We start from the raw sequence: 17,301 nt of genomic DNA, 5'->3' as shown, positions 1-17,301 counted from the left end.
AATGGCTAGAACATAAGGGAGAGTCCTATTTGTTAGAACATTCCTAACTGCACATGATATCGACCTAATTATATTAGGAGACACACTCAGTCCATGAAATGAACGCTCAAACAACAAAACAAAACTACTGCAACAAATTTATCTCTGTGGTGAAATCTAATTAGCACTATGTCTATCAAGCTTGAAAGTGAGAAATGATCCATTTCAACAGATTATCCGTCTCTGGTGAATTACAGATTAGAAAGAGAAATGGAGGTTGAACACTTAATGAGCAAAAAGAAACACAACAATATCATTAGGTAGCAACAATCCAATTAGCCACATTCACAAGTACAAAGACTAATTCACATTGCAAAATTTCACGCAACTCATGGACAATTCAAATTCATCACCCCTACCAACTAATGCTGGGAATCATCTTCGTAGCATCAAATGACAGAAAAACTTAAAAGCAGTGCGAAAAAGAAATCAAACTTACACTAACCCAACTATACACAACTTCCCACTTTCTTGCATTCTTCACAGAACAAACCTCTATACACCAAAGAACGAGAAAAACCCACGTTTCTTTGGCTCTTCCTCCACCATAACAGCCTTCATACTATCCTGCTCAACAAGTCTCCAAGCAGCTTGCTCGAAAGCCAATCCAGCCAGTGTAGGTGGCTTATTCAAAACAAGTGGATACCCTCTATTAGTACTCCTAATCACCTCTGTATCCTCCGGAATCACCCCCAACAATGCCAAGCCCAGCATTTCTTGCACATCCAACACCGACATCATATCTTCCCCTTTAATCATATCCGTCCTAACCCTATTAACAATCATCTTTATATCCCTAATTCCATCACATTCTAACAAACCTACAACCCTATCCGCATCACGCAAGCTAGTAATATCAGGAGTTGTTACCAGAACAGCCTCGTTAGCTGGAGTTATCGCCGTAATGAACCCTGCATCAATCCCAGCTGGGCAATCAATCAAAATGAAATGCGGGCACCCTTCTTGCCGCGATTTCAAAGACTCGACAAGCCAAACAAGTGCTTTCCCACCAAACCCAAGTGGCAATTTCGACCTGGGTTTAGAAATGCACAACAGTTCAAAGTTAGACCAACGCTTATCGCGGACAAGCGCTTGGTCTAACCGACAATCCCCATTCATAACCTCAACAAGAGTATAATTTACACGGTTTTCTAACCCTAACAAAAGGTCTAGATTGCGCAAACCTACGTCAGCATCAACTGAGACAACAGAGAAGCCAAGGCGAGCTAAGGAGAGGCCAACATTTGCAGTTGTTGTGGTTTTTCCGACACCACCTTTGCCTGATGTTATCACGACAACTCTTGGGGTTTCACCAGCTAGTTCGGGCTTTCTGTTCCATTGTAGGACTGATTGGATTGCGGGGTTTGAGTGAGGTTTGAAGGGTTTTGTTAGGGTTTGGGTTTTGGGTCTGAATGGGGTTAAGGAATGGAGGAACGAGGGTTTTGTGTTTGCGGGTAAGGGTTTTAGTGTCAGCATTGTTTGCTAAGTGTTTGTGTTTTTGACTGTGAGAGTTAGGTGGGTTGCTTTAAGAGCGAATGAAGAGGAAGATCATTTTAGGGGCCAAACGAGGAAGCGTTGAAAATGATTGGCTTTGGGGAAGCTCTTGAGATTTCCTTTCCGATTGTAGCAGTTTTGGGTTAATTTACTTCTCACATCCCTATACTTTTATATTTTGCTTAATGTGACCCTCTATTAATTGTTTTTTCCTTTCCGACGGTCGCATTTTTTGGGTTAATTTACTTTCACACCCCTATACTTATTTATCTTTTAAATGTGACCCTCCATTAATTTTTTCTCAATCTAACCCTTTTTACTTAACCTTTGTTTCTTAATCAAGTCCCTTTCATCCAAGTTTAGGCATTAAATGCTGGTGTGGCTTGAAGAGTGGGTCCAACTGCTCAATTTCACTCGTCGAGATAAAAAGAGTGTATTAGTTGTTTACATATATCCTTATTTTTATGTTTATTATTTTCTTTTTCTCCTTTCTTCTCCGAAATACAGAGGGAAAAAAACATAATTGTTGGCTAATACTACATTAGATGAGAGGGACTGAGCAGCAAGACCCACTTTTAAAGTCTATTTAGCTGTTAACATCTAGAATTGGATAGAACAACTTGGTTTAAAAACGAAGGCTGAGGGGTTAAATTATAAAAACTAATTGGTGAAGGGCCATGTGAAAAGGGCAACTTGATTTAAAAGTGAAGACTAGGAGGGTTAAATTATGAAGATTAATTGGTGAAGGGCCATATCAAGACGATTATAAGAGTATAGGGATGCACAAAGCTAATTAACAGTCATATTTTAGACTGTTAAATGGGACAAGTCATATCACGAGGTAAGCATGAGGCTTAGGCCCAATTTTATTTTGGGTCTACAGATCTAAGCTTGTAGGTAGACTTTACCTGAGACTCTCAAGTCCAACTTGAGAGCAAAAATAACGTCAACTTGTGTTCGTGTCGCCTTTGATTTCAAGCGTGTATGGCATGCTTCGTTCCCTGCATGATGGTTGGAAGTTAAGCCATATAATGGCAAGACAGCTTGAATTCAGGTGTATTTGGTTCGGAGCATTGTTGTAATCTCGGATTGGCCTCTAAGATGAACCTGAAACCCGATTGATTTAAGATTTGAATCGGTCTAATTTGAAGAAAAATAAAACAAGAAAAAAACTTAGTAGACTTCGTTAAAAACCTGTATTGAATTGCTAACTCGAGCTCAACTTGATTAAAATCCGACTTTAATTTGTTAAATTTTTTTGAAATAAAAATTTAATCAAAACGACATTGTTGTGATATTATATATATATATATATATATATATATATATATATATATATATATTGGGGGTCAACTCTCCTAACCTGTGATCTGGGTCTTATTTTAGATCGAGTTTTACAATAATAAAAACAATAATTATTAAACTCGATTAGAAAGTAAACCTGATACAGTTATCGAGTCAAACCTAATTTTAAATGAAATATGTTAGTTAATTATTTTTAATTAAAAAAGATTTTCTATAAAAGATTTTCAAACAAATAGAAGTATCAGTTTATTTTTTAAATTAAAATTATTATTTGAACTTTTAATAAAACATTTTTATCTCAAGAGATACTAAGCCCACAATTTGTTCTGGTTTCTTTGGCCTCCACGGCGATTCTGTTGAACACCTTATCCTCATCGAAGATCCTTTCCAAACAATTCAAGTGGTCTGAGTTCACTATGTGTAATGTGTCCTCTGATTCCTTTGGATCCTTTCAGAAAGTTTCCTCCAGTTTTTCTTTTAGCACGTCGATCTGTTGAGGAGGCAAACATCTTCTTTTGCCCATTATCCAGTAGCCATCTTTTAATCAACAGCAATTGTGCTCTATCCTCCAAGTTCTAGGACAACTGTTGTGAGATGCTTCGTTGCACTAGTAATTACATCCTAATCTTGTGTTGTTTTTAGGTCGGGGGAGAAAGAAAACGAAGAAGAAGCAAATGGAGAGCTGAAGGGAAGAAAGGATTTGGTGCTCTACGTGGTGGCGGCTGGTTCTGGGGATTAGAGATTTTTATCCGTGATCGAAAACGATGCCCTTTAAAAAAAAACCGGGTCTTATCCAGGTTTTTTGCTTCGCCCGAGTTTAACCGAGAAAACTTCTGAAGAGATTTTTAGTTAAACTGAACCGGTTTAGATTTATCGGGTCCTTAAGCCTCTTCAAAATATTATTAAAAACAAGTATAAATACGAATTAAACATACATGTTTGGTTTTCATTGGTTGAAAATTAAGACAAGTTTTTATGTAATAATGACAACAAACAAATATGTAAAGCTTTTTTATTCAATGGTTACATGAGGTTAAAATATGTTTGAAGATAACTATTGTAGGTGGATCTTGTATAAAGAAAGAGATAGTAGGGTTATATTTAGAGGTAATTTTTGTTAGAGATAATATATATATATATATATATATATATGTTTATTTAAAAAAAGGATTAAATATGTAGATGTTAATTTTTTTTCAAATAAAAGCGTAGAACATCAACATTGTAACGAGTAAAATTTGCTTAGAAACAAGTTAAACAACTCTTTTTTTTTATATTAGTTTTATGTCTATCTTTAAAAGGAAAAAATTATAATAAATAATTACAGAGTTATTCTATGTATTTCTAAACTAAATAAAAAATATTCAAAGTAACAAGCATAATATTTGATTTTATAAACTAAATTATAATAAAAATAATTAAGAAAACACATAATTTTCTTTAAAAATCCTCCTGCATAGCCTCCTCGAGTTAGAGAGATCCTCCTATGACGATCTCCTTGAGAAATTGAGAACTAACCAAATACCGAGATAGCTGGATAAAAATACCAAATCGAAAAAAAATTTGTAGCTCAATTATTAATCGATGAAATTAGAAGAAAAAAAAATAAGCGAGAAAAAATCAATTGTGATGGGTAAAATTTGGAGAGGAAAAAGGAGGAAAAAGGCCCGAGCGCTCGGACTTGGAGCAACCCATGTCGTCAACCCCTTACTTTTAAAAAACAAATAGTAGGTGATGCGTCGCTTGCTTTACTCAAATCTCGATTACCTCTGGTCGTTGGGAAATCAAGGTATAATGTTCCAGATAAAAAAAGCCCATTTCTAATCATGTTCAACCAAAAAAAAAACACCCTAAAAATATTGTAAAACATATCAATGGCCTTAAACAACAACAAACAAAATGCTTAAAACCCACAATCATCCCATAACCAAAATTATTTGTGGGCTCATATCTACTATATAAGGCAAGTTCAATGATCAAAAAAACACTTAGAATAAACTCTCCTCATTAAAAGGAACTCATCAACACCAAAATAACCATTTTGTAGCCTTAATCAGTGTAAATGATGACTTTCTTTTTTTATTGCTGGAATATAACCACTTTCCCTCTCATCTCTCAAACTAAAAAGGAAAAAAAAAAGAAGTTTTGAACTAAAATTCGCGTTGTTCTTAATTTTTAAAGATTAAAGGGACCGCATATTTATAATTGATAAAGTTTGGAGACTAAAATAAATTTCCGTCTAAATTTTGTTAAAGCTGCTTATTCTCTACGTGTTTTTCACTTTGATCTCCTCTGTTTTAATCTAATCATTTCTTAACAAATTAACCCAAATTGACCTTTAATCTGACAATTTAAAAATGAAATTAAAACAATTACCATAAAAATCCATGTTGAAATGTGAAAGAGGCAACAATGCATGAGGAAATAGTAATTCTCCCACCGTTTTTAGTTTATAGTGTAATGTAATCAATGCATCATAGAATTGAACAATGTTTAATGAGACAAATAAAATCATCCTTTTTTGTTTTTTCCATTCTATATTCAATAAGATTGGATCTTGCGTGTATTTCACTTGTCCCCAACTTACGAGACATCATCAAAATACAATCCTTTTTTAAAATTAAATCTAAAATATTAAATTTAAATTGAATGCGCATAATTTAATATACATAATAAAAATGAAAATAACTTAACTACTTATTTAGTATTTTTCTGCCATCATTACTGAACTTAAAATTAATGATGAAATTTAGAAGTAGAAGTTGTTGGACTAACTTGTATGATTAATTTAGCATTTGATCAATTCATCTCTTGTTCTAGGTTTGATTTAAAAAAAAATTAATTAGAAGTTGCTCTAATTTAATCTGACAGATTAACTTGCAACATAAATTGTTTACTTTATAATATTTTTAAAAAATAATATTATTTTTTTTTAAAAAAAAAAAAAATGATTGATCCAATGATCCAATTCAATTAGAATTAATTCACCTCTTGAAACCCGGCATGCTTTGAGTCGCCCTTATTCTGATTTATAAAATTCCAAAATATAACTCGTGAATTTACTATTTAGTCCTCAAGTAAGAGATGATGATAACTACACTTGACTTCACTTGATAAGTCAGCCCTAATTTCCAAAATCCAACTTCAACTCTACTTTACCACCCCAGAAGGCTAAACATCCCACCATCAAGCAAGCAAAGCAGGGACCACTTTCACCAATCTTGATCACTCTTACCAGAATTTGCCATGTGTCATGAATTTATCAGTGACACCATACAAGCCTCCTGTCAACAACCCATGATCGGCCACGTGTCTAAATCTGATCAGAGAATTACAAGACCGCCCTTTATCCCTTGTCACCTATGTCATGTTAGCAGTTATTTCATCTCTCTCTTCTTAATTTTTTCTCACTTTCTCTAGATGCAAACACCCCATTATAAGCTCTGAATTTTCAGTTCTCTCTCTGTCTCTCTCTTTGTCTGTGTTCTCTTCACTTGTGGAGGGAAACGTGGAAACCTCTTCAATTTCTCAGTAAACAAGGTTTGTTTTTGTACCTTTGAAGTTTGGATTTTTTTTTCAATTTTTCTTGGTGGACTTATTGATTTTAGTATGATTTTATTGAAGTGATCATTTTTAGTGAGTTTTGTGTTTTTCATCATGATGGGTTTTTGGATCTAGTGTTTTTATGTCTGTTTAACTGGTTTTTTATTGCATGTTTTATAGTTTGGTGATGTGGGTTTGTTTGTTTGGTTAAGATTTGATTTGAATTATGATGCTTGTAAAAGCTGTGGCCTTGGATCTGAAAAAGGATTGAACTTTGAATTATGATGTTATTTTCTGCCACTAGAAAACTGGGAATTGGTTAGAATTGTGAGATGTGTTCAGTTTGTGTGATTTGTTACCTGAATGGTTAATTGGGTGTCTAAAAGTTGAAGTCTTTTGGGATCTGAAATCTGAACTAAGAAAGAGTGATTTTTAATTGACTTTATATAGGAGAGTATGACAATGAATTCAGATTTTGTTGAATGGTGATGAGGATGATTTATTAAGGCGGTGAGGATCAGGTGTACTTTCCTTTTCTTTTTGATGTTTGATGATTAATAGCAGGTTGCTGAGTTTTTTAATCTAACCGCTTTAGACAAGGCTACGTTAACTATGATTCTCATATTCTTGTCAATATGATATGTGTGCCAGCACCTATGCACAGAACACAACTTTATTATTGTGAAGGGTCTTTTTTATTGGTTAGGGTACCTCTAATTCGCAATTAAATTGTTGTGAATTATTGAAGTAGTTAAGAGGTAGGTGTCTTGAAACTCCTTTTGGTTTTTCTGTGGCTGAAACAAAGATCTAATGGAGGTTTAATATATTTGGTAGCTTTGTGCAGGATGGCTTTCTTATGTGTATAAAGCTTGCTTAAGTTACCTTGGATGGTTTCTTGTTTGGTTTCATTTATTGACTTGTTGAGTTTTTCGACTACAGTAGGGGAAGGCCATGTGAGCTGTTTGAAGTACTGGAGTGAGATTGTTGCTTTTGCAGTTTTGATTAGCTTTGTGGTTTTATTGGTGTGCGCACAGAATGGGCAAATGCAAGGGTTGTGGAAAATTAGGAAGAATGGTGCCAAGGGATGAGTCTGTGGATGCTTATCATTTCTCTCTCTTATTGTCTCCTGTTGTTTCTGTTTGGGATTGTATTGTCCGGAAGATGAGGTACTCCTTCAGACCTGAGTGGGTGTAGTTCTTGAACTTTTGAGATTACGTTAGTTTTCTATGCTGAAATTTGGTAGTATTGTTTAGTAGCAAACAAAGAGTGAAAAAAGAACAGATAAAGAACGAAAGAAAGTTATAGGGAAAATGTACACATTTTAGAAGAGTTCTTTGTAAGCTAATAAGTTGAAAAGAGGGACAATATTTGTAGTTCAGTAGTTATCATGGATAGCATAGCATGTAATAAAGTGCAACCTGTTGCGAGGAAAGTGAAGAAGAAGCAGGTGAAAGGCGAGATGGATCGTCTCAGGCAAGCTGAGAAGAAAAAGAGGCGTTTGGAGAAAGCTCTAGCTACTTCAGCAGCAATCCGATCTGAGCTAGAGAAAAAAAAACAAAAAAAGAAGGAAGAACAGCAAAGACTTGATGAAGAGGGTGCTGCAATTGCAGAGGCTGTTGCTCTGCATGTCTTACTTGGCGAGGACTCTGATGATTCATGTAATATTGTGCTAAACAAAGAAGAAGGTTTCAACACTTGGGGTTGTGCTGGTAATATTGATGTTTTCATGGGTGAAAAGAGACCATCGCTTCCTCACGAGGACTGCTCGGGGAATTCATTTGAAAGAATAGGGTGGCTCTCTAGTACTTATGGAACTGGATGCAAGTGGGGGGATAGGGAAAATAATGACTGGCCCTTTTCATACGAGTCTCTTCAAAAGAGTTTGCCAGTACAATACTTTGACGATGGCAGTTGGGGCACTACTGAGTTCTCAGATGAACTTATCGCAGCACAAGCTGCTTCATCGCTCCAGATTGCAGAGGATGCGGATGGCGACACATTCCTGTTCAACGGAATGCTAAGAGGGTAGACTAGCAATTCTCTGCCGCCTTTCAAAACTGAGTTCTTAAACAGTGTTTTTGTATATATTCATGAATGTCTTAAAGTCATTTATCAGATTTGTGTGTTGCTGCTTCTGGTTTGAACAAATGTCGCACTTATTATCTGTGTTTTTCATGTCATTTGCTCGAGAAGCATGTTTTGTTTTTTGTGACTCAAATATCATTTTACTGGTATTTTTGTTTTCCTTGTGGAACGATTTTTCTGACCGATTCTAACAGCCAACTTTTATTGACTACAAAAGTAATATTGCCCATTTGATTGGGATTCTTATTTCATTTCTGGTCCATACTTTGTGAATCATTTTTAAATTTGATTTGCAATCTTCCGGTTAGGGTGATCCATCAGGAGTTCAATGTAGGGCGTGCAATGGTCCTCAATTTAGCAGGATTCTAGACTGACATTATACACAGGCTCAACTTGTGTAAAGTCTAGTGCAGCTTCTCATGATATTGATGAGGTAGCTCACTTGTGCTAATGTATTGATTGATGAAGCTGAGCTCATGATTCTGTTGAACAAGAAACTAGGGTTTCCATTCTGAATCCAGCTTCTTCTGTTTGTTAATGAAGATGTCAACCAACAGGACCGTTCTTCTAGGTTTAAAAGAAAATCAATGGGAAACAGTGGGGTGTTACAATACAAATCTGAGAGGCTGGTGCCAGAGAGATTCACCTGTGCACTGGAAAGTAGAGGTGAAACACGAAATATGTCTTGCTTTGCGAGAGATGGTGCTGCAGCTATAATCCATGCCATTTTTGCTAGAAGCCTCCTGTTTTTTCACCATCTCTTCTTTGATTCTCCACGAAAAGTCTTCACCTACCAAGATTCCAAGAGTGGTAGTTAAATTTAATGTAGCTTTTTGTATGTTATAAGCTGGATCAGAAGACAGCTAAGCATAGCACGCATGGTCGCGGCACTCAACTTCCATTGCAACCAAGGAATTCTTTCCAAATTGTCCTGCTGTCCGCTACTACATGAATACGATACGTATAGTGGGTAACAACTTTCTCTATATATAATGTCGGCACTTACTTTTCAGGTGCCCTAATTTCTCTATTATTTAACATAGTGATTGAAGCCACAGTATTCCACCTCAACAGCCTACCATTGGTCCCTACCAACCCTTTATTTATCTCTCTAATTGGGCACTTCATGTATCGGAAAACCACGTCGGAAGGCAACATGCAAACAACTATAATGGGTTTCCTCCAAGGATCACTATATAAGACACAAAAAGCTCTTCTAGGATCACTTTTTAAGGAAGAGAAAATATTGTCCTGCTTCGTATCATAGCTAACAATTACAAGAATTGAAGTCTGGATGTTTCTCATGATGAAGATTTCAGTTGCCAATTACTGAGATTTGTATACTAAATGTTGAAAATTAGCTTCTTTTTTTGAGAAATAACGCATGCCTCTTAAGAGGGCAACCATGGACTTCGCCTCCAATTGCCCAATGCAAGATTTTCATATATGTACAAGTTGGGTCTCAATGTTAGGGCATAAACAGGCCTTCTCAAGTTGTTACCTAGATTGGGGTTTGGTCCCAAGGTAATATTTTCTCACTGAGCAAATCGAAATTTTTCCATGTAATGTTTTTGATACCAGAAGAGGGTGTCCAAATTCCATGAAGATCAACCGTGGCATGTGGGATAAGAGAAAAAACACTTCATATTGATAACCTTTTCATCGTGCCTGGGTTCCTTTTAGGCACCATTAGAAAAACAATTCAGCTGGAAAAGCGATGAACAATTTTACAATCATACACAATGAAAGAATCTAATATGGGCTAGATGCTGGTAATGCTTCATCATGCCTTGAATTCTGATGCAGTGGATCTGATTCTTGTTGTGAGTTCTGCCGAGATAGTTGATCGGCCCCTTGCTTGATGCGTTGTTGCTGAAGAAGCATGTTTTCGTCCTGATTATCAACTTCTGTGCTACTGGATGGTTTGGCACCGTTTGCTATGAGATTTTTAAACCAGGTTCCTTGAAATCTTGGGACACCTCTGTTTGAGTTTTCAGGGGACTCAAGACCAGACCCGTTATTGGAAGTAACACCCACAAGGAAACGATAAGCAACTTTGCTGGCAGATACTATCTCAGTCTTGGCTTGTCTAAACTGCAGGAAACCAACCACATATTTTGGAATTAGTGAAATGTTAAAAACCATAAATATGGTTATTAAAACATCCACATCCATATCTAATTAATAATTCACATGCAGGCCGTTCTTAAACTGGTGTCAATAGAAGATGAAAGGGCTGCTAATGAAAGCAGTATGAACCAAAGAAAGTATACTGGATTGTGTTAGGAGTAAACAGATTTACTGCGTGAATGATATCCATAAGAGACTACTTTCACATTCACATATTACCGAGGCAAAACAACCCTAAAAAATAACTTGAGGAAAAATAAACAGGAATCACACCAGGACAGTTGCAAAAGGATGGGAAAGTGAAGAATAACACAGACTACACCGAACCAGAATTACAAGCATTAATGAGGTGTCCATTACAAATTGTGTGGGTGGGTTGGGGGGCATATTTCTATAACTCCAGTTAGTGCAAGTGTGCTAATTACTTGAACTTGACAAAGTTAAAATGACCCCAAGGGTAGAGATATGATCCAGGGAAGTAAGAAAAACAAAAACACGAGCATCTCACCCGGAAGGCTGTATTTCCTGCTACTTCCATAGCAGCATCGCCAGCATTGGCAAAACGATTGACCCAACCTGTCAGACAAATCACAGTAACATCCACTTCAGGACAATTGCAACAAGAACAAGAGTGTTGAGATCACAACCTTCTTTCTTAAGTTGAAAAAGGTGAAGAATGGTTACAATCCCAAAGAAAAGCTTATAATTCATATCCAACATTTACTTTATTATTGGCAAAGGAGCCACAATTTACAACTAAAAATGCAGGGCCAGCGGTCAAGTGAAATGGAGCAGCAATATGAAGAAACAGCAAAATGGATAATGTAACCCAAGTAACTCCAGAAGAATTTAGGATAATGAAGCTATTTCACACAGATCTCAGTGGAGAAAGGGGGGCGGGGATGGGAGAGGATAAAAATCTTGCCAGGTTTAAGGTCATTGTCAAACTCAAAGAGGACATTTTTCAGCATGAAAAATCACACATAAATATCTCCACATACTACAATATTTCTCAATCATAAATCAGAGTCTACTGAGGAATTGTATTCAGAAAGAAAACAGTTTTCTATTATAGAAGCAGTACAAACAAATCACACTCAACAGCTGGCCAATTAATCTTCAAACATGGAACGGATTCAAGTTTCAGAAATTCTTTGGGGTAATCTGAAAAAAAAAAACAGAAAAGAAAAGTTATTACCTGGAAGTTTTGGCACACCAAGCCTTTCGCAAAATTCATCACAGAAGTGATTACAGTTCTTGGCCAACAAGTCATAGGCATCTCCAGGCCATTCTCTACTAAGTTCCCGCAAGATCTGATTCACCTTAAAGATTGAACAACTAGTTTTTCCTAGTACAATTTTCTCACGATATGTATACATCGGATTCTTACTAGAGGGGCAACTAAAAACTCCAGTTCCTTGCTCACAAAACCCAAAAGACCATTCATCATCTCCATGTATCTGTCACACATAAAACAAACAGATTTACTACCCTTAATTCATACATTCCAATTCAATATAACTTGATTTCAAGAGTAACAGAGACATGAAGACCATAAATAAATCCCAAAGAATCAGTAAAAGGTGTAATATAGTAGTAACATACAAGAGCTCGGTGTCAAGTTTTAAGATACGCATTCATTTGCCTGCATCTAGCCACGTTATTGCATAATTTAGCACTTAGAAACTAACTATAGATGACAGATTAGGATTTATGATGACAGTTTTTCAACACGCTGCTTGCACAAGACATCCATCGACTCAGTCTGTACACAAGTTCAATTTTCCACAAATAAGTTCTCACTAATGCTAGGAAACTTTACTCAAAACTCAATCAACAAAACAAACCCTTTAAAAATGCTAGGTCAAAAAACTAAATAAATTGAAAGGGAACTGCAAAAAACTTAATTACACAAAAATGCCCCCTCTGCATATTCCATGTCAAAACAAATCTCCTCCCCCTTACCTGTGTGATTACAATCTCTTCAATACAGTTCTATGTTCAAAGCCAACCCAGTTTATAGCACAGTTGAAAGTTCCGGTTCTTGAAAGACAAACCAAATTAAATGTCTATCAAAACCAAAACCCTAGAACCACCATCAATTCGCCATGTCAATGATTGGGACCCAGCAACAGTAATTATCCCTCTTAATCCACAATAAAAGTTCCAATACAGTAAAAAATAAACGCATACTAATAAATTTTATTACGCAACGATTCAACTGAAACTGAAACCAAAACCCTAGATCTCACACTCCACTGAAAAAAAACATAAAATTAAACAATTAAAAATAAAACCCTAGATCTCTCTTTAATTTACACTAACTCCACCATAACTGCTGCAAATAAACAAATGAAAAACAGAAAGAAATGGACCTGAACGGCGCTGTGGAAGATGCCACCGAGACCAATAGCGTCTTTGAAGATCTTGTTGATGTTCAAAATTGTGTTGTTCGTCTTCTCCGATCCACTATTAGTCACATCATACACATGCAATATCACCTCCGTCATCTCCTCCTCCTCCTCCTTTAATCTCAGTTCAATCCAAAACAACAAACCCCAACCCTATTTCACCAAAATCACACACACAGATGAAGCTCTCTCTCTCTCTCTCTCTCTCTCTCTCTCTAGTGTGTGTGGGAGAGAAGAATTCGAGTTTCAGAGGACTGGGAGGTTTTTGTAATTTGGCCTCGAAATGCTAAAACTTACTTTTTAGTTGAAGAAAGAAGGAAGGAAGAAGAGTTCATTTCAGATTTGTAGTGCGGTAAAAGTTGTATTTAAAAATATATTAAAATAATATATTTTTTATTTTTAAAATTTTATTTTTAATATTAAAATATCAAAATAATTCAAAAATATAAAAAATATATTTTTATTTTTATTTTTTCAAAAACAACAAAACAGCGGTTAAACCACAACCATAAACATATACTTCCAGTGTGGTTGCGGATGTTTTTCAAATAATTTTTAATGCCAATGATGTTTTTTATTTTTTAAAAATTATTTTTGATATTAGCATATCAAAACGATCCAAAACATACAAATTATATTAAATTTTAACAAAAAAAAAAATCAAAATTTTTAGAAACGCAGCCGCAGCCGCGTTCCCAAACGTTTCCTTTATCGATTTTAAGGATTTAACACAAACTGTGATTGATTAAGCATGATTTTTCTTTTATTTTTTAAAGGCATGGAACTTTTTGGTTTTCAACTTTGTTCCCTGACTAAAATTTTGTTTCAATTTAGTCCTTTTGATATTCATTTTATTTTATTGATTAAACGAGTAAAAAAAAAATCAAGTGCAGGCCAAGTAATCATAAATTTAATACCACACATTCATGGATAAATTTCCATAATGTTTGCGTAGAAGTTGAAGTTTAAAATTGTATTATTAATTCAACGAAATTATATTATTTAGTGAGACTCAAACTTGCATTTTAAATTCAAAAATATTTTTTTAATATATAAGCCAAGAATGATACATTTTTTCTATTGTGAGGCTAATTATTTTTTACTTAGTATTTGATTATTGTGGTGTGATAGAAAAGACAAAAATAATAAAAATAAAAGTGATATTTATCTCGTGTACTTCATGTTTTATAAATACATAAATTTATTTCAAAATTATACCATAAATATATTTATTATATATATATATATATATATATATTCTATCAAATATGTTAATGTTTTTATTATTTTTATCTTTTTTGTTATGAGATAATAAACAAATGTTATTTTAAAGCAATTACTTCTTTATTTTTATTCAAAATTTACAAATTAAATCTCTTACTTTTTTATTTGACTGACATAACAATATCCAAAAATTAATTATCATATACAATACATCTAGAGTTATTCGTGAATCTCATTTTCCGATGAAAGGAAAAGACACTTCTCTTTATATAATTTGAATAACTCATTTCAGATTATCATATGTCTTAATTTTAATGGTGATAATAATTGATTTTTAAAGTATTTTTTATTTAAAAATATATTATAATAATATTTTTTTATTTTATAAATCTTATTTTTTATACTAATATATCAAAACGATTTAAAAAACAATAAAAAAAATTAAAGTAAAAAACTTTAAAAACTCATGTTGAATCGCTATCTCAAACACCCTCAAAATAAAATTTTGAAAATTTTTTTAGCATATTTATTTTTATATTTCAAAAGCGATTTTATTTTATTTTTTTTCTATTTTAAAATAATTTTTTTTATGTTTTCAAATTATTTATATATACTAATATTTTTTAAAAAAATAAAAATATTATTTTAATATAATATCAAATAAAAAATAAATTTAAAAGTAACCACTCCAGGCTGCTACGTTTGATATTAAGCTGAATAGATGGGGACTGATCTACAGTTAATCCAAACTTTTCTTTCAAAAGGAAAAGGAATTGAATATTATTAAATTGGTCCTAGAGATTTGATAGAATAATAATTACACCCTAAAAGAAGGGCTTCTTTATATATTTAACAACTGTCTGGATTTTGGAATCATAGAAGTTTACACTTTACAGTTATCGTTAGATGGAAGGAGTGGTGATTGGGATAAAAGTGGGACCCACAAATCGTGGCGATTATTATAAACTACAAAACCAGCAACCGACAGTTTTCTTACTGTCACGGTCAAGCCGTCCCTTTTTGTTTAAATTTAAATTTATTTATTTTTCATAATCATTGAGCTTAGCTTTATCTAGCGGATTAATAAATAAAAAAATGTGATTAAAAACTAATTTGAATGGGTTTTAAATTAAACCTATAAAAATAACTTGGTTAACTTGTAATTTAAATAGTTATATTATGAGAGTGTTCTATGTTGTTGCATTTGTATTTTACTTAAAACGCAGAGGTAACAATGTTTGGTAACAAAGAAAACAAAAGTCATTGTTCATGAGTCCCACAAATTATGTATTTGAAATGCATGGAAAACGAAAGCATATCCTACTTGCTTTTATTGCGGCTGCACTATGTTACACTGTTCAGTGAACAGTGCAGCATCCCTTCACAGTCGCACGGTTCACATGAACAGTGTTTTTTCAAAAAATCAATGCAGTTAATTGATTTCACTCGCACTGTTCACATGAATGTGAACAATAATTTTTATTTTTTTAAAAAAAATAGTTTAAGGTGAATTAAATTTATTCATACTATAATCTCATTTTTATTCCTGATAATATTTTACTTAATTTTATTGCACGCTCAAAAAATCATGGAAACTGTAGTTTTTGTCGGATGAATTTTGTATGTAATAGAATTGTAGATAGTTTAATGGAACAATAATTTTTATATATATATAAAGTATGATTTATTTCACAATGTAATAGCAATAGTTAAATCTGCAATATTTAAATTAAAAATCATAAATATTAATATATATTTTTTAAAATTATTTATAACTTCAATTTCAAAAGTATTTTTAACCAAACACATTGAACTACTTTTTGTTCAACCTCAATTTCAACCACAGTTTTAACCAAACATATATTTTTCCAAATCAACCTCAAGTAAAAGTACTTTTTATAAAACAATTTTTTTCAAATCACAATCATAACAGCTATCGCAATACCAAACACACCTTATATATCTAACATGGTTGATACTAAAAACACTCTTTCTTGATTTATTTTTAAAAAATAAAAAAATATTATTATAATAAAAATAATTGATTCACAAATTAATTATACTATATCTAACACTGTTAATTTTTTTTTTCATGGAAATTCAACTAAAAAGGATGTACACCTTTAAATAATTGTGTCGGCAGCTCTTTGAATTGTATAAATATATAGGAGCGTAATATATCACCCTTTGATCTTCGAAAATCTTAATCTTGAGATTAGGGCACTAGACTTTCCATTGTCAATCAAACAAGAGGTTTTGTTTTAGCTTGGAGGGTGTTTGGAAGTGGAGTAATAGTTGTTTTTCAAAGTATTTTTTATTTTAAAATATATTAAAATAATATATTTTTTATTTTTTAAAAATTATTTTTAACATTGGCATATCAAAATAATTTGAAAACATCAAAAATATATTAATTTAAAATAAAAATAAAAAAAATAATTTTTTTTTTTAAATTTCAAAATTACTTTCCAACCGCAATACCAAACATTGCTAAGTACTTTCGGCACAATTGGTGCGGTGCAGTTAAAATTATGTTTTATTATAATTATAATTTTAAATATATTTTTTGTTAATTAACACGCACAAAAGTTTTGCATAATTTCAAATGAAAATCTTATTTTGAAATCTTGGTTACAAAAAAGTGATGCAAAAGCTATTGTAGCGATAAACACACACTAAAATGCTTGAAAATATAATAATTTTTGTTTTTAAATGTGTTTTGTTTAAAAAAATATTAAATTAATAATTTATAGTATTTTTTTATTTTTTTAATATACTAATATCAAAAATAAAAAAATTATTTTAATATATTTACAAGTGAAAAAAACTTAACATCGTAATATCATTCACGAATTAAGTATATGAAATGATGTCTAGCCGGCACATGTTAGGTCGAAGAAAAAGGGTAGAAAAATCAAACAAGAGATTTTTTTTTTTAGTTTAATGTGGATGTCCGGACCAGTTTGCGCGTACCTCGACTAATCCCACGGGCCCTGAAGTTAACGACCATGTAAGCCTCTAGTGGCCATCATATGAGCAATCACAGGGTTCGAACCTGAGATTACAGAAG

At 33.2% G+C, this 17,301-nt stretch overlaps 3 protein-coding genes across 5 annotated transcripts; 1 reads left to right on the top strand and 2 right to left on the bottom strand.

The window, feature by feature from the left end:
- Positions 1 to 268: 268 nt before the first annotated feature.
- On the bottom strand, positions 269 to 1,650 carry LOC7493591 (septum site-determining protein minD homolog, chloroplastic). Its single transcript, XM_002305873.4, has one exon. It carries the CDS (start codon positions 1,513 to 1,515, stop codon positions 535 to 537), a length of 981 nt encoding a protein of 326 aa, XP_002305909.1. The 5' UTR covers positions 1,516 to 1,650; the 3' UTR covers positions 269 to 534.
- A 4,352-nt stretch (positions 1,651 to 6,002) lies between these two features.
- On the top strand, positions 6,003 to 8,628 carry LOC7493592 (uncharacterized). 3 transcript variants are annotated; one of them, XM_052451921.1, is made up of 3 exons: positions 6,215 to 6,378; positions 7,321 to 7,547; positions 7,820 to 8,628. In XM_052451921.1, exon 3 carries the CDS (start codon positions 7,841 to 7,843, stop codon positions 8,408 to 8,410), a length of 570 nt encoding a protein of 189 aa, XP_052307881.1. In that variant the 5' UTR covers positions 6,215 to 6,378; positions 7,321 to 7,547; positions 7,820 to 7,840; the 3' UTR covers positions 8,411 to 8,628. The 3 variants fall into 3 exon arrangements, with proteins under 3 accessions (XP_002305242.1, XP_052307881.1, XP_052307880.1); XM_002305206.4 differs by having other exon boundaries at positions 6,003 to 6,378; positions 7,321 to 8,628; XM_052451920.1 differs by having other exon boundaries at positions 6,217 to 6,378; positions 7,226 to 8,628.
- Positions 8,629 to 10,092: 1,464 nt separating this feature from the next.
- Positions 10,093 to 13,338, bottom strand: LOC7487423 (uncharacterized). Its single transcript, XM_002305874.4, has 4 exons — positions 12,972 to 13,338; positions 11,795 to 12,056; positions 11,105 to 11,172; positions 10,093 to 10,560 (listed from the first exon to the last, which is right to left on the bottom strand). Exons 1-4 carry the CDS (start codon positions 13,104 to 13,106, stop codon positions 10,219 to 10,221), a joined length of 807 nt encoding a protein of 268 aa, XP_002305910.2. The 5' UTR covers positions 13,107 to 13,338; the 3' UTR covers positions 10,093 to 10,218.
- Between the last annotated feature and the right edge of the window lie 3,963 nt (positions 13,339 to 17,301).

This window comes from Populus trichocarpa, chromosome 4 (assembly GCF_000002775.5).
Source record: "Populus trichocarpa isolate Nisqually-1 chromosome 4, P.trichocarpa_v4.1, whole genome shotgun sequence".
Lineage (NCBI taxonomy): Eukaryota > Viridiplantae > Streptophyta > Magnoliopsida > Malpighiales > Salicaceae > Populus > Populus trichocarpa.
The sequence above is the reverse complement of the archived record's forward strand: the minus strand, read 5'-3'. Positions and strand labels throughout refer to the sequence as shown.

What these genes read in the sequence shown, in the direction of transcription:
- LOC7493591 (XM_002305873.4), bottom strand. Translation starts at nt 1,515, where the DNA reads ATGCTGACACTAAAACCCTTACCCGCAAACACAAAACCCTCGTTCCTC.
- LOC7493592 (XM_002305206.4), top strand. Translation starts at nt 7,769, where the DNA reads ATGGATAGCATAGCATGTAATAAAGTGCAACCTGTTGCGAGGAAAGTG.
- LOC7487423 (XM_002305874.4), bottom strand. Translation starts at nt 13,106, where the DNA reads ATGACGGAGGTGATATTGCATGTGTATGATGTGACTAATAGTGGATCG. An exon ending in TCTTCCACAGCGCCGTTCAG is followed by an intron (nt 12,057 to 12,971) that starts GTCCATTTCTTT and finishes TATGTGTGACAG; the next exon opens with ATACATGGAGATGATGAATG. An exon ending in CAGGAAATACAGCCTTCCGG is followed by an intron (nt 10,561 to 11,104) that starts GTGAGATGCTCG and finishes GGTTTCCTGCAG; the next exon opens with TTTAGACAAGCCAAGACTGA.